Source organism: Rhinopithecus bieti, unplaced genomic scaffold, assembly GCF_001698545.2.
Source record: "Rhinopithecus bieti isolate Rb0 unplaced genomic scaffold, ASM169854v2 scaffold_758, whole genome shotgun sequence".
Classification (NCBI taxonomy): domain Eukaryota; kingdom Metazoa; phylum Chordata; class Mammalia; order Primates; family Cercopithecidae; genus Rhinopithecus; species Rhinopithecus bieti.
In genome coordinates this window covers 390,014-405,511 of record NW_016803215.1, presented here as the reverse complement: position 1 = coordinate 405,511, position 15,498 = coordinate 390,014, and the positions used below count along the sequence as shown (strand labels likewise).

Below are 15,498 nucleotides of genomic sequence, written 5' to 3'. Positions count from 1 at the left end.
TTAGAGAAACGCAAATCAAATGAATGCCTTATGAAAACCACAATGAAATACCATCTCACACCAGTCAGAATGGCTATAATCAAAAAGTAAAAGAATAACAGGTGCTGGCAAGTTGCAAAGAAAAAGGAACGCTTATACATTGTCGGTGGGAATATGAATTAGTTCAACTATTGCGGAAAACAGTATGGTATTCCTCAAAAATCTAAAAACAGAACTACCATTCGACACAGAAATCCCATCACTGGGAATATAAATTGTTCTATCATAGAGACACATGCACACATTCATTGTAGCACTAGTCACAACAGCAAAGACATGGCATCAACCTAAAATGCCCATCAATGGTAGACGGGATAAAGAAAATGTGGTACATGTATACCATGGAATACTATGCAGCCACGCATACTAACACAGGAACTAACAAACACAGGAACAGAAAACCAAATACCACATGTTCTCACTTGTAAGTGGGAGCTAAATGATGACAGCACATGGACACATAGAGGGGAATAACACACACTGGGGTTTACTGGAGGGTGGGATGGAGGGTGGGAGGAGGGAGAGGATCAGGAAAAATAACTAACGGGTACTAGGCTTAATACTTGGGTGATGAAATAATCTGTACAATAGACGCCCATGACACTAGTTCACCTAAATAACAAACCTGCACATGTACCCCTGAACGTAAGGTTAAAAAAAGTGAAGGAACTTGCCAGAATTACAGAACTAAATAGTTGGTAGAATCAGGAATGAAATCTAAAACCATAAGACAACAAAGCCCATGTTTCTAACCAACTGTGATATATAAAGGAGACCATAATGGGCTGGGCACGGTGGCTCATGCCTGTAATCCCAGCACTCTGGGAGGCTGAGGCAGGCAGATCACATGAGGTCAGGAGTTCGAGACCAGCTTGGCCAACATGGCAAAACCCTGTCTCTACTAAAAATTCAAAAATTAGCTGGGCGTGGTGGCGCATGCCTGTAGTCCCAGCTACTTGGGAGGCTGAGGCACGAGAATCACTTGAACCCAGGAGGTGGAGTGAGCCGATGCGCCAGGACTGCCACTCTAGCCCAGGGGAGACACAGCCAAGACTCTGCCCCCCCCAAAAAAAAAAAAAAAAAAAAAAAACCGTATAATGATACTAGACAAAAATAATTATAAACACTTGAGTAAGCATTGGAGTTTCTAAGCATATTACCAAATGCAAAGGCCATGCAATAAAATACTGCCAGATTTGATTGTAAATAATGTTAAAATTCTGCTATGTCAAGCATATATATGAAATATAAAGAAAAGTTTTTAAAGAAAATGCAACAAAACATTCCAATAGTGCAGTCACCTTCTGTAAATTTTCTGTGCATATAGGAGCACACATATATCCTTTCTCTCCCTCTTTCTTCCCCCTTTTTAAACAGCAAATGGGGACACGGTACACATTCTTCTGTACCTTGCTTCCTTCACACAATACCTATTCTAGCACATAAAGTGCCACTTCAGTCTTTTCGACCGCACCATGGTACTCCATTATATGGTGTACTGTCATGTTTTTTACCAGCTCTGATAGACATTTCAGTTGGGTCTAGTCTTTTGCTAACTATAAACAATGCTGTAGTGAACATCCTTGTTCCTCTACCTGTGTCCTTGTGTGGTATTATCTATAGGATAAATTCTTAGAAGTAGAGATCCTGGGTCAAAATGTGCATTTTAGATTGTGATAAGCATTGTCAAATTTCTTTCCATTACAACAAAATATTAATGGCATTGTGCTACCTGGACACGAGACATGTTCCCCCCTACCCTTACAGTGCCCCATTGGGCCTTCCATCATTAGAAAGCTCATGCCACATCTTGACACACTAGTCCCGTCCTCCTGCTTCTGTTTGCCCACCCTTTACTTCCAGAAGGAATAAAGACCATTTGAAAGACATAGTTTTCGTGGACATTTTAGAATAACTTTCCTAGGGTGTAACTATTGTCAAAAAGGCTTGGTTCAAATGAATGCCTTATGAAAATGTGAACCGTGCTTTAATTTGCATTAGACTGGGAGAAGATAGTATGTTAGTTTCCTAAGCACAAAACCTTAAATATCTTTCTGAGACAGCCAGAGCTCTAGGGATGGTTATGCAGTGCATGTGTTTGAGCTACTTGGATCTCTTCCATGGGTGAATTTCTGTAGTAAGATATGCATTACAACTCAGGCAGCAATCAGACTAAATTCAGTGCTTTGTCTCTGCAAAGACCTGGTGGTCTCTTTGCAACTCCTCGGCAGAGATTAAATTCATATTTAATGAAACAAGGCACCATCTTTTTATTGAGGAGTGCTCAGTGGCTATTTATTAAAAAATATGATCTATTATAATTCTAGTAAGTTGAGATTTTGTTTTTGGAACATACTTAAAACGGCAAGAATTGCCATCCTATTGTTTCTTCTTAAGCTAAGGGGGTGGGGCAATTCTGAAGATACAAGCAAATTTAATTGAAAAAGAAAATTTAACTTCACATTAAAATTAGAAGGAATAATCTGTACATCTCTTAGTTGTCACATTTGGTTTCCTTCAATGGGTAGCATATTTCCTAGAGTTAAGCAATGCATTGAAATATTTTCACACTTCAGAGCATGGAAAATGTGATGTACTCCTAAGTCAAGGTCTGCATACTAAACACAAATTTAAAATGTGCTCCCAAAATTGTGGCTGTAGTTTTATTACAGGAATAACCATGACCATGACCAAATATAAGACACAATAAACAGTTCACCTCTAGAAGTAATATTCCTGAAGAGGTGGATATTGTTCAAATATACATTAGGTTAAACCACAAGCCTAGATAAGCTTCTGATTGCCCAACGTCATAGAAGTCAGAATAAAGTTGAAGCTAAAAACCTGTTCTGCTAAATTCCAGGTCATACTCACCAGGACACTTTTTCTCAGGAGCCCAGTGAAAAGGGGAGATGCTATAAAATATGTACCTAACAAAGCTTGTCAGCGGCTTGAATGGAGCAAACCAGTCCAGATCTGAGAATTCTAGGAAATAAATGAAGTTTAACATTTACTGCCAACAACCATGTCACTGGGGCCACAGACAACTGGAGCCGCGCAGCTGGGGAGGGGAGGAGTCTGTAGCCAGAGAAGGCAGTGGAACGCACCCAGGTTGGATAATTTATGGTGTGCTGATGAAGAGGCAACTTTCCATATGAGGAACAGCTTAACAGAGGAACAGTCAAGCTAAACTAGGAAGAAGTCCAGTGAGGGAAGAGAGCTCAACAAAAGCGGACGTGAATAAAAATGACAGGTAATAAAACAATAAAAATCTAAAATGCTGTAACTTTCAGAAATAATTTAGGGCCAAAAGAAGAGGGAAAAAAAAAACTAGTTTTGCTGGCGTTGGGACAATTTTCCAAGAAGCAAAAGACATGAAGCAAAATGAATGTGCTGAATTTAAGACCAAGTTTGCCTCCATGCATTTCTAGCTACAAGTTTTGTTGCTTCTAAGGCTGGTTTATCCATAAAAAGTGTTAATTTTGTTTTTACTTAGCCGATGTATCTTTTTTTTCCCAACAAACATCTGCTGTGCACTATTCCATGTCAGCCACTGGACCCTCTGGGGCTCTGTGCTGAAATTCTGTTCACAGGCACAGTTCCTGCCCTCATGAGGCTTATTATCTAGTGTGAGAGGTGGACAAGTCCACCCTCAGCTTCTGGACAGCAAGGTGGGTGCTATGACAGCTAGAACAGGGGCAAGGGAAGGGCAGAGGGACAACCGCAGGAATGAGGTGCTGCCTGGGCTGAGATCTAAGGAATACAAGCCCCAAAGTGAAGCCTGGCATGGAAATAATTTAGTGAATGTTGCTTTCTATTCTGATTGAATAGACACTTACCAAACCTCCATGCAATCCAAACCCCAATTTTTATATAAAAATTAAAATGCATTTCATGGCCAGGTGCAGTGGCTCATCATGTCTGTAATCCCAGCACTTTGGAAGGCCGAGATGGACAGATCACGAGGTCAGGAGTTCGAGACCAGCCTGTCCAACATGGTGAAACCCCATCTCTACTAAAAAAAAAAAAAAAAAAAAAAAAAAAAAAATTAGCCAGGTGTAGTGGTGCATGCCTGTAATCCCAGCAACTCGGGAGGGTGAGGCAGGAGAATTGCTTGAACCCGGGAAGCGGAGGTTGCAGTGAGCCAAGATTGTGCCACTGCACTCCAGCCTGGGTGACAGAGCAAGACTCTATCTTGAAAAAAATATATAAAATAAAAATAAAATGCATTTCATGCAAAAATGCCAACTTCTGTGGTTCCTAGTAGTTTCCATCCTTGAATTCTGCACTTGAGATCTGTCTACTCGAGCTTTTTACAATCCTTTATATGGTACAAAATACCTCTTCTCCCAAGTCTGGCCAAGGGCCTATTAAATACCAGCTACCAGTTACCACATGGCCCATAGGTGCCAGGAATTTCACGTGTGTCTCTTTTACTCTTCGCAACAGTGCCTTGAGGTAGGACTGTCACCCCCATTTCACAGAGGAGAGAATGGAGTGTAACAGAGGGCACTCTCTCAAGGCCACACACAGTAAGTACTGGAGCACTTTGTTCCACACCACACCACCTCTGGCCTAAGTATACAGGTTGGAACTGTTCCAATAACATTTCTACACCCAAGAAAGGCTCTGAGCTGTTCCCAAAGTAACTTTAGCTAAGTATTCTCTCTCGTCTTCCCACCTCCCCAATAGGAGGCCCTCTTCCCACCATTCTCGATAAAGCACTACTAGTAAGGGCCAGAAACTCCTTATTTTGGGTGGCACTGGGGCTGTTTGCATTGTAAGGCAGGGGAGTTTTCAAAAGCTGAGAACTGTAACACGGTACCACAAATGAACCCATACACACTGACATCCAGGGTGGGTCCTATGTCCCACTAACCTTCCTTATCTTAAAAAAAGAATTTTTGGCCACGCGCAGTGGCTCACACCTGTAATCCCAGCACTTTGGGAGGCCAAGGTGGGTGGATCACGAGGTCAGGAGATCGAGACCAACCTGGCTAACACGGTGAAACCCCATCTCTACTAAAATACCAAAAAAAAAAAAAAAAAAAAAATAGCCAGGCGTGGGGCAGGTGCCTGTAGTCCCAGCTACTCGGGAGGCTGAGGTGGGAGAATCGCTTGAACCTGGGAGGCAGAGCTTGCAGTGAGCCAAGATCATGCCACTGCACTCCAGCCTGGGCGACAGAGCGAGACTCCGTTTCAAAAAAAAAAAGAATTTTCTTAAAGATGAGCGTAACTTTTCCATGGCTCCCCACCTGCACCCTCCCTCTCCCCATGGATCAATGTTCCGTTAAGTCATCTAAATTTAGTTAGTACATTGGGGCCGGTACTCTGAAATGCTCGGAAATGCAGCTGCTCTGAAATGGGGATCCAGCCAGAGTGCTGAATCATGAGCCAATCATATCATCTCTGTACCTTTGCTCTTTTCCCCATTCCTCACTGTATTTCTTTCCGGAGACTGCCTATGGCCTTGCTGTAAGAATATGTGGGGAGACACAGGGCACAGGTGGGCTCCTCCACAACCTAGGGACTTCAGACTTTCCACGAGTGCTGGGTAGGTGTATTCTGTCCCCACACCTTTGTCTCCACACACACTTCACACCCACTACTCTACCTTGGCCAACTGGCTAGTATTTCTAAAATACGACTTCATATCTGAAGATTGAGCAATCTATGAATTATTTCATAGTTTGAATTCAAGTTTCATGGTTTGAATTCAAGTAGTATTCTTTGTAGAAGTCATTTGGTAATGTCTTTGAGACCAGTCTTTCAAAAAAACAAACTGGGAACTGGTTTGAATGGTAAAGCCTTTTCATTATTAACCAAAAGTTCTAAAACTGTCAAACAGTGGAGGTCTGATATTCCCTATTTGAAACTGGGTAAAGCGTGATCAACTGACAAACCACAACACAATCTTTCAGATATTTCTATCCCTACTCTCTTATTCTCAAATTTACAAAACTATTTGCAAAAAGACAAATACTAGGTTTTCTCTTTTACTATTTGAGGCAAATCATGTCTATGAACACTGGCTTTTAAAACCAGACATTAAAAACAGATGATGTAAGATCCACTAGCTTATCAATTAGAATTCCGTTCTTTCTCTGCTTAGGCAACTTCCTTGAGCACAAAATATTATGACCATGCCTGGGCTGAGCTGGCCACATGCGTGGTGCTTTCATCCAAGGCTGAGATTATCAGTAGGATGAGTGCTGAAACTCCACTTTTCTAAGAAAACGATTTTGCAGCCAGGATGGCCAGAAACTTCAAATGACAACTTTACTGATTCGAGGTAATTTCCCAGGAATTTAAGAGGTAATCATTTACTCCTGGCTTTCAGAGAACCTGGGCTTGAAAAGCACAGTTCCATCTAAAATTGATCAGCTGGCGACAACCCTCTGAAGTCACTTGGGAGTGAGGGAACGCAGTTGAGACCCCTACACATCTGGACTGAACTATCCAGTTCACTTTCCAGGTTGTAAATTTTCTGGCCCCAAAGACTACTTTAAAATAACTTTTTACCAAGCAAGTGGATTTTTTGTTAGCTGAAGTACTAAATTTTTTAAAAAATTATTTTGATATGGAACACTATAGCTGTAAGACTTGCCAACAACTAATCTTCAAGGAAATGTGCATTTAAGAAAATAGCAAAATTACAAGAAACAAAAATCTGAGTCCTGAAAACATGGATTTTAAATCATTGTAGATGACAATCTTATTAAAATACTGCTCTATATCATATTCAAATAAACCAGAGAATTTCATAAATATCAGCATTTACCATCTAACTTGATACTATGGTTGAGACTAAAAGGATTTTGCTGCCTGGACATTTTTGACATTTGTCAATCTACATAAGCAGAAAACATCTGAACAAAAGGAAGGACACACACACATTTTCACTGAGAGCTGTATCTGAAGAACAGCCTATATCCCTCTCAATTTCAATCTCCAAATTTTGATCTTTTTATTTATTCTGAAAGTCTAAGATATTAAGAATCAGTACATATGATTTTAAAATAAGACTGCATATAGTTAGAAAAATGTTTCGAGAACATATATTTTATTTCATAAGAAAATAAAATCACGCACAAAAATCATTTCTGTTCACTCACGCCAATCCTGTTGTTTGATCTTTGTGACTAAGCACCACCACAAAGCACGAAGCTCTGAAGGAAGGTGGCGGCAGAGCTCTCTCCTTAACCCCGGCCTGCCTTGGAGTCTCATTTCTCAGCTTCACTGGAAAGTTCAATCACTCCCTGGTTAGAGACCGTATTTAAAACAGCCCACAGTTTGGAAGGGTCCTCACAATTATGCTGGTGCTTCCAGTGGTGGAGGAGGTCCTCTTTCCGTCCCAGCATCTCTGCACAAAGCAGGCAGTTAAAGCCTGAACGGGACCACAAGAGAACTGTGTGGAGGCCGGGACACTCAGGGCCCTGGCAGGTTTCCCTTGGTTTGTTGGCTCCTGACTGGGGTCCTTCATTTTCCATGAGCATTTCCATGCCATTCTGATGATGAAGGTGGAACTGCCTTTTCAGTCTCGGACATGCGTGTGAATCCTCCTCAGAGGAATGAAGCTTCTCTGGCTTCCCTCTCTCAGGATGCCTTTTCCAGTCAGGGCTAGCATGCTGCACCAACTCTTTCTGAGTCCCCTTGCTTCCTGGGAAGGTCCCTTCTTGTAGCCTGCCCTGAATTTCCTCTCCGTGAACATAAAGTAAATGAAACTTTATTTCCGCAAAAGACTGAGCAGTAATCTGACAACGGCCACATTTGATTTGTAATTTGACTTCATCTGCCTGGTTTAGAAGGAAGTCTTCTTCCAGGTTGGACTTGTTTTCCCTGAAAAGGGCAAAAATAGTGTACATAAGTTTCATGGAAAAATGCAATTGGAACCATTCCTCTTAGCTCTCAGTCTTCAGGGATCTAAAACATATACTGACGAGAAAGACAAGGGCTGGGGTAAACAGAGAGCGCCTGGGAAGACCTTCCGCAAGGACCGCGGTGAATACCAACTGTCACTCCTGCTTGCGGCTACATATTTCTCCAGCTACCAGGGTTCCTTTAATCAACAGTCCTTCTCTTCACGCATCTGTCCCAGGTGAGCTAACTCATCTTTGGTTACCACAGGGACAGGAGCAATCACATGGAAGAGTCATGTAAGACTGCGTGAAGGGCACAGGAACACCCTCCATTCTGTTGAAGGTAACAGTCCCACCTACCCACTGTGGCTCTCCCTAACCTTGAGCACCAATACCTTCTATTCAATTTTGGCTCACTCTGTTATGTTCAGTAAACATAAAGGGTGCCTATCCTATTTCTTCCTTGCTTTTCTATAGTTTCTCCTTTTTCTCAGACGTTTCTGTCCCCTTTAAGACCTCTGTGCCTTTCACTAATGAACCATGAAACCTCACTTCTTCCTTCTTTCCCTATAGTTAGATTTTGATTTTTAGGTACAATGTCCAAACTACATTTGCCAAGAGCGTCTGTTTTGATTTGGGGAAGGGGAAGATTTCACATTCAGAAAGGAGCCAGTGAGCGCCCGGCTGAAGGTGCAGCGGGGACTTGTGGGGCTGGCCCTGAGTGTCGGGTTCATTTGTGTGGGGTTGGCCAGGGCCACTGCGCCACCTGCACCTTGCCTGCTGTTGATGCTGGGGAAACGTGGAGAGGAGGTGGGCAGTCCCTGAAACCTGCGGCCCTGAGAGCCACTGCGATGGGGCCAGGCTGAGTCACCTGCTGGCAGGGGAAGCAGAACACTAGGGCATACAGGAGCAGGTAGAGAGGGGCCCTGAGCCGCAGCTGGGCCAGGGGCGGTGCCACGCTTCATGGAGCTGGGGAGCTGGGGACAAGCAGGAGCTCTGCCCTTTTCAACTTGGCGGGGTGGGAGCTTCCCAAGCGTAACAGCCTGCAGCTGCCCAAGCCACAGTTGCGACCCAGGCACCCCTGTGCTCTTGGAAGCTGGGAGCAGGCAGGAGCCCTCCTGCCCTCCAAGGCATCACTGTAGTTATCCTGCTGTGGCTGCAGATCCAGGCATCTCTGCACTCTCAGGGGTACGGGAAGGCCCCTTTCCCCCCACAGACTCAAGCACCTGCTCCTGCTGACTGGCTGCTCCCTATTGTCAGCACCTGCTCCAATCTCAAAGCAAGGCTGGGGCTGAGCCTGGGCATTGTTGTAACCTGGCTGGGTGTGCACATGCTTGAGGCAGTGCTGATATGCCCACCCCCTACCACCTTGGCCCGCTCCAGACTTTGGGTGCCGATAAGCATGGGAGGGAGGCTGACGAAGGGGCGCTGAGGACAGCTTGGTGCTAGCCTGCAGGTGCTCCTTCAGCATGAACAGCCTGGGTGCCATAAACAGAAGCAGGAGGCAAAGAAGCTTCTGGGCAGAAAGGGGGAGGTCCCCGGTGAAGCCCTCCCATCAAGCCGGGGAAGCCCTGAATCCTGGGGGCCAGGCTGCCGGCCACGTGGACTGGAGTGGGAACTTGTGGTGCTTTTCTGGGTCTGTCCATGACCACCCATGTACCAACTACACACCACTTCCTCTCCTCTGAGGCACATAAAAGCCCCGGACTTAGCCAGACTTGAAGAGACAATGGGATGACCAGTGGCAGAGAGGGGCTACCCTCTCTGCTGAGAGCAGAAGAGATGACGGGGATGACTTGCCTGCAGAGAGGAACTACCCTCTCTGCTAAGAGCTGAATGTTAGTTGGGACAACCTGGCTGCAAGGAACTGCCCCCTGCAGTTCAACTCTGAGCTGTTCTATCACTTGATAAAGTTCCTCTTTATCTTGCTCACCCTCTACTTCTCTGTGTACCTCATTCTTCCTCAACGCAGGACAAGAACTTGGGACCTGCCAAATGGTGGGCCTAAGAGAGCTGTAACACAAACAGGCTGAAACACACCCTTTGCTTGCCACACTGCAGGTGAAGAGAAGAGCTGCGGTCCTTTGGGGAGCTCTGACCTGGGAGCCCCCTGAGCCAGGGCAGTGACTCCCTCCTTGGGGCCATGCAGTTGCTGGAGTCTCCAAGCTTCCGAGCAACATCATGTTCCTGGTGCCAGCTGTGGAAGCTGCTTGTGACGTGCCTGGTCCAGACACAGCCTTGCAGGGAGGTGGCATCTGGAGCTGCCTAGCCTGCAGCAGCAGCCGGCGTGCCTGCCTATGCGCAGTGGCCAGACCCCATGCTCGCTCACACATCCCTCACCACTCTGTGCCTGGCTTGCCCTTGGAAGGCATGGGTTCTAGGCCAGTAGCGTGAGTTGAGTGCAGCCTGCCAGGCCGAGTGTGTGGAACGAGCCTAATGGGCCAGGGCAAAACTCAGGCCAAGGCACTACTGGCCACAGACGTTTCCGGCTGGTGAAATGACACCCCAAGGATCCTGTAACAGTAATACTAGGAAGCAGTGCTTGCAAAAAGGAATGACTCTAGAAAGAGAGAACCTGACTTCATGGGGAAAACAGGGCAAACGAAGAGGGTGGGGTCTGGGCACCTTAAGGTAGGGCCAACACGACAGACCCACCCACTCTGAGTCCCCACCACGGGTCATGCCGCATTTTGGGGCAAATTATGCTGTTTAAAATAATGCAAATTCTGTGGATGTGATTTTGGGGGAAATTACTTGTAAAGACCACTGGAACTATATACAATAATTTACTAGATTGGTTAGGGTAATTCCAAATATGGATGATCAGAAACCAGAGAGAAACGAGATTATTCTTCACAGAACTAGGAGGTATAGATAACTACTTTATGAAATCTTAATCCAAGAGATGTTTTATAAACTCTCCTTTCTGAATATGAAATCTTCCCGGCTTCCCCAAATCAAAACAGACTCTCTTGCCGGGTTTCCATTCCATCGGCACTCACCTCTCCAGTGATCCCTCCGTGCCTCGCACACTCATGTCTCTGTTCTTTGGTATGTCTCCTGGCTGCAGTTCACTAGCGGTGGGCTCAGTGCTGATCACAACCCTATGCACTTCTTTCAGATGGCCAAAATAGACTCGGACGTGGCCAAACACTTTTGCACAAAACTCACAACACATGAGTTTCTTCAGACGGTTCTCACCATGATGAAGTTTCATGTGTGTGCTCAGGCTGCCAGGACGTACGTAGGACTTGCGACAAATCCGACAACTGTAAGGCCGTCTGTTGGTGTGTGTATTCATGTGGTCTCGAAGGTGCTGTTTGAACTGGAAGTGGTGGTTGCAGACATGACATCTGTGCCAAGGCTTCTTAATGCCAGAGAATCCACTTCTGAACACGGAGCTGGGCTTAGGGGAAGAGCTGTTGTCTTGCTTACAGCCAAGATATTTAGGAGTGAGTGAATTATTTAATGAAACATCCTGTCCTAGGCCCCCAAGCATCTGGGATTGTAGTGTAGCTGGAGAAGCCAGGGGGGTCAAAGTGGGTATGACCATGATAGGTTTGGGCATAATGCTACGATATTTTTTCGGGGTCCCCAGCTTTTGGTCTCTGAATTCTTGGGGATCATTTTTTATTCTTTCTTTACCATCTCTACACTTACTAATGACACATTTCCTCCTTTTTCCCTGAAATGCCAAAATTTCATCTGGTACCTTCCGTTTCCTTCCTTTTCTCTTTGCGGTTCCACTGTTCAGTTTTGTTTTGTGGTTGAGATCAAGTTTGGTGGGTGGACAAAAGGCACTTTCACAGGGACTCTGCTGTGACACTTGTGGAACAGGCAGCTTGCTTGCCACCTTGGTGGCTGCATTAAAGCCTTCTGCGGTGGAGGATATCTTATCACAGTCGGCTTTAGGTCCTGGTAAAGAAAAACCTGCAATGCTAGCATCTGATTTGATTTTGTAAACCTCCATTGTCTTCATTCTTGAGTAGGGTGGGATTGGCAGTTTCCCTCTGGGGACTGAAGAGATCAACTGAACTGCATTGCCAAGAATGGTTGGTGATAAACTGGTAATGGTTTTTGCAAGATCAACTTGTTCTTTAAACTTTTCACTGGCAACAGCAGAAGGTTTACTAGATGTTACCTTGCTTACAAAGTGTGGTTTCCCTGAAAGATCTGTGAGGTCCTGCTTGGCAGGCCCCTCTGGTGTGGATGATGCTGGGGTGGCAGGAGGGTTCAGATTGCCATGGGTGTTGGTCACTGGTTGTCTCAAGTCCCCATGGTCACTTCCATTGGTCAGCGCAGCTGTGCCAATGCTGGCTGGGGCTTGCTCTAGTGATGGCACTTCCTCAAATGGACTGGGTTTGTACAGGAGTTCAGGGTGGTGAGGTGGGGAAGGGGACACCTGAGGACACATCTGGGTTTGGGCAGGAGCTTTGCTACAGCCACTCTTAGGAAAGATCAGGATGGGTTTCTTTCTTGATCCTTTGCTATTTCTTGGGGGTTGATATCGAGGAATAGGAAGTTTCAGGTTTTCAGGTAGGGACATTCTGGGTTTCTGAATTGGCTGAGCTGAGGCAACATGTGGCAAAGCAACAAGAGAAAATGTCCCCTCCTGGCCAGCAACCTGCATCAGAGCATAGTTCTGGGTGGACATCCCCAGTGGCTTAGAGTTGATGGAGGGTCCCAGATTCACCTGATCAGAGCGTGATGGTGAATGACATGGCAGCATTCTGGATGTTAAGACTTTGGGCACAATTTTTGGTGCGATGGTCCTAAACTGACTCTTATTCTGCAAACCTTTTCTACTCTGTATTGTTCCAGAAGGGATGTTTGATTCACCTGCAATGACAATAAAATATAAAGAGTTATTGTATGTAACTGTCCTGTGATACTTTAGACAACAAGCATCTTATTTATTCTGCCCAGAAGAGATTCCTTGACCTACCTCCAAACCTTCTGGACAAACTCTTGTGTCCCTCAAGACCAGCTTGAAGATCAATTCCTACCTACCTTCCCCAAGGATTACTATACTCATCTATGGTTCCTTAGCTCCTATTATGTTATTTACAATTTTCCATAATAATTTTTGAGTTTATGTGTATCTCTACTACTCAACACTGCTTGACAGCGAAGATCCCGTCCTTCTCATCCATGTATTCTGCAAGTCCATCTTCTCCATTTAACCTATCCCCACTCATCTTCACATGATGTCTGGTGTGTTCTGCTATGTAGTTTATTATTTTATATTCATGTTCTGCTTTCCCTACTAAGCTTGAGCTTTGTGAGGGTAGAGCCTATATTCAATTCATCTTGATACTTCCCACTGCATCCTTTGTATGAAACAAGCATTTCTTGTATCAAACTCATTTTTCACTCAATCTCAGGATACACCATTTGACCCACTAGCAGTTGAGTTTGTTTGGCACAGTGGATGCATTCCAGACTGAATGCTAGCTTTGTTGCTGTTTCCCCATGTGACTTGCGAATTTCTTCTCACACCTTTCAAACTGTTTATGTGTGCTTTTGCAATTAAATCACCAGTATTAAAAAAGCTGATATGACACCTGTAAAAAATGTTGAACAAAAACCAAAAAGATACAAAGTGATAAATAAAGATACAGAGACAACATGAAAAGTATGTGAATGGTACAAAAAGCACCTTCTAGGATACTAACAGGAATAATTTTGACTGATGGAATAACACTTCATTCTTTCTGGATTTATTAACCTGACCTAAGACCAATTACTACTACCTTAAGAGAACAATTGTGGTGTCCTGCTTCTAAAGACTGAATTATCTATTTTATTTTCTGAGGTCTCAAGGTCACAAGACCCAGGTGCAGAAATGTTTCTAATTTCTAAGTATCTCATATTAATCAAACTTCAAGTCACATTTACTAGGCACCTACATTATTCTAATCATTATTATTCCAGGATTGGCCACTGCAAGCCCACGATCCCTTTTCTGAAATATTTGGAGGAAGATGTGGTTTGGAATTTATATTTTCAAATTTTGGAAAAGTAATAAGATGGATATACTAAATGTTACATAACTCCCAGCAGAATCTGCAGGGCACCCATAATTGAACCTATTACTACTTCTGTAGCAAAACATGCAAATATTCACAAGTAGGACAAACGAAGATTTTAAATTGTCATTATTTCAGTTCAAGTTTTACTTCTGAATGAGTTTGGAACTTAACTTTTCATAAACTTCTGTTTTCAGAGTTTTTTAGATTTTACAATTGGAGGTAAGGGACTGAACACTGTGTTGGAGGATACAAGGTAGGTAGCAGACAATATAGTGAAACAGACAATCGAAAATGTAAAATCAGCTGGGCGCGGGGGCTCACGCTTATAATTCTAGCACTTTGGGAGGCTGAGACAGGCGGATCACTTGAGGTCAGGAGCTCGAAACCAACCTGGCCACGTGATGAAACTCCGTCTCTACTAAAAATACAAAAAAAATTAGCCAGGTATGGTGGCGGATGCCTGTAATCCCAGCTACCGGGGAGGCTGAGGCAGGAGAATCACTTGAACCCTGGAGGCAGGGGTTGTAGTGAGCCAAGATCACGCCACTACACTCCAGCCTGGGCAACAGTCTGAGCGAGACTCCGTCTCAAAAAAAAAAAAAAAAAGAAAATGTAACACCAACCTTGATTTTCTTTTTTCTTTTTTTTTCTTTTTTTGTTTTTTTGAGACGGAGTTTTGCTCTTGTTGCTCAGGCGAGGGCAATGGTATGATCTCGGCTCACTGCAACCTCTGCCTCCTGGGTTCAAGCGATTCTCCTGCCTCAACCTCCCAAGTAACTGGGATTACAGGCATGCGCCAACCACACCTGGCTAATTTTGTATTTTTAGTAGAGACAGGGTTTCTCCATGTTGGTCAGGNCCGTCTCAAAAAAAAAAAAAAAAAGAAAATGTAACACCAACCTTGATTTTCTTTTTTCTTTTTTTTTCTTTTTTTGTTTTTTTGAGACGGAGTTTTGCTCTTGTTGCTCAGGCGAGGGCAATGGTATGATCTCGGCTCACTGCAACCTCTGCCTCCTGGGTTCAAGCGATTCTCCTGCCTCAACCTCCCAAGTAACTGGGATTACAGGCATGCGCCAACCACACCTGGCTAATTTTGTATTTTTAGTAGAGACAGGGTTTCTCCATGTTGGTCAGGCTTGTCTTGAACTCCCAACCTCAGGTGATCTGCCCACCTTGGCCTCCCAAAGTGCTGGGATTATAGGCATGAGCCACCGCGCCTGGCCCATCAACCTTGATTTTAATGCCTACAGTGAGTGAATTAACAATTTTAGCAGGAAGGTGGTTCTTTTAGCAGAAATGACACCCCCTAAATAAACAAGCAACCTAGTAGAAATAAGTTGAAATTGACATTGACCACTTTATTTTTAGAAAGTAATTGTTTTGTGAAGAAAAAGGATGTTATGAAACATAGTTCACAGAATAGCCTGCACTAGAGTAAGAAGTGTAAGGACTAGTGCTATGGTCTGGAAAAATCAGACAAAGATAATTATTTGTTGTTTTCCTTCTGAGTTTGATTACCATGAATTCCGCTTATGGGTAAATTGAGTGGTAAATCACTTCACAATAGT

At 44.2% G+C, this 15,498-nt stretch overlaps 1 protein-coding gene across 4 annotated transcripts in view; it reads right to left on the bottom strand.

The window, feature by feature from the left end:
• Window positions 1–7,074: 7,074 nt before the first annotated feature.
• Window positions 7,075–15,498, bottom strand: part of ZNF438 (zinc finger protein 438) — a 36,876-nt gene continuing 28,452 nt past the window's right edge. For all 4 annotated transcript variants that reach the window (XM_017869595.1, XM_017869603.1, XM_017869596.1 and 1 more), the window contains exons 2-3: window positions 10,901–12,737; window positions 7,075–7,878 (exon numbers count right to left, since the gene is read on the bottom strand). In XM_017869595.1, coding sequence (XP_017725084.1) covers window positions 7,263–7,878; window positions 10,901–12,737 — 2,453 coding nt within the window. In that variant the 3' untranslated portion in view covers window positions 7,075–7,262. The remainder of the gene's footprint in view (window positions 7,879–10,900; window positions 12,738–15,498) is intronic.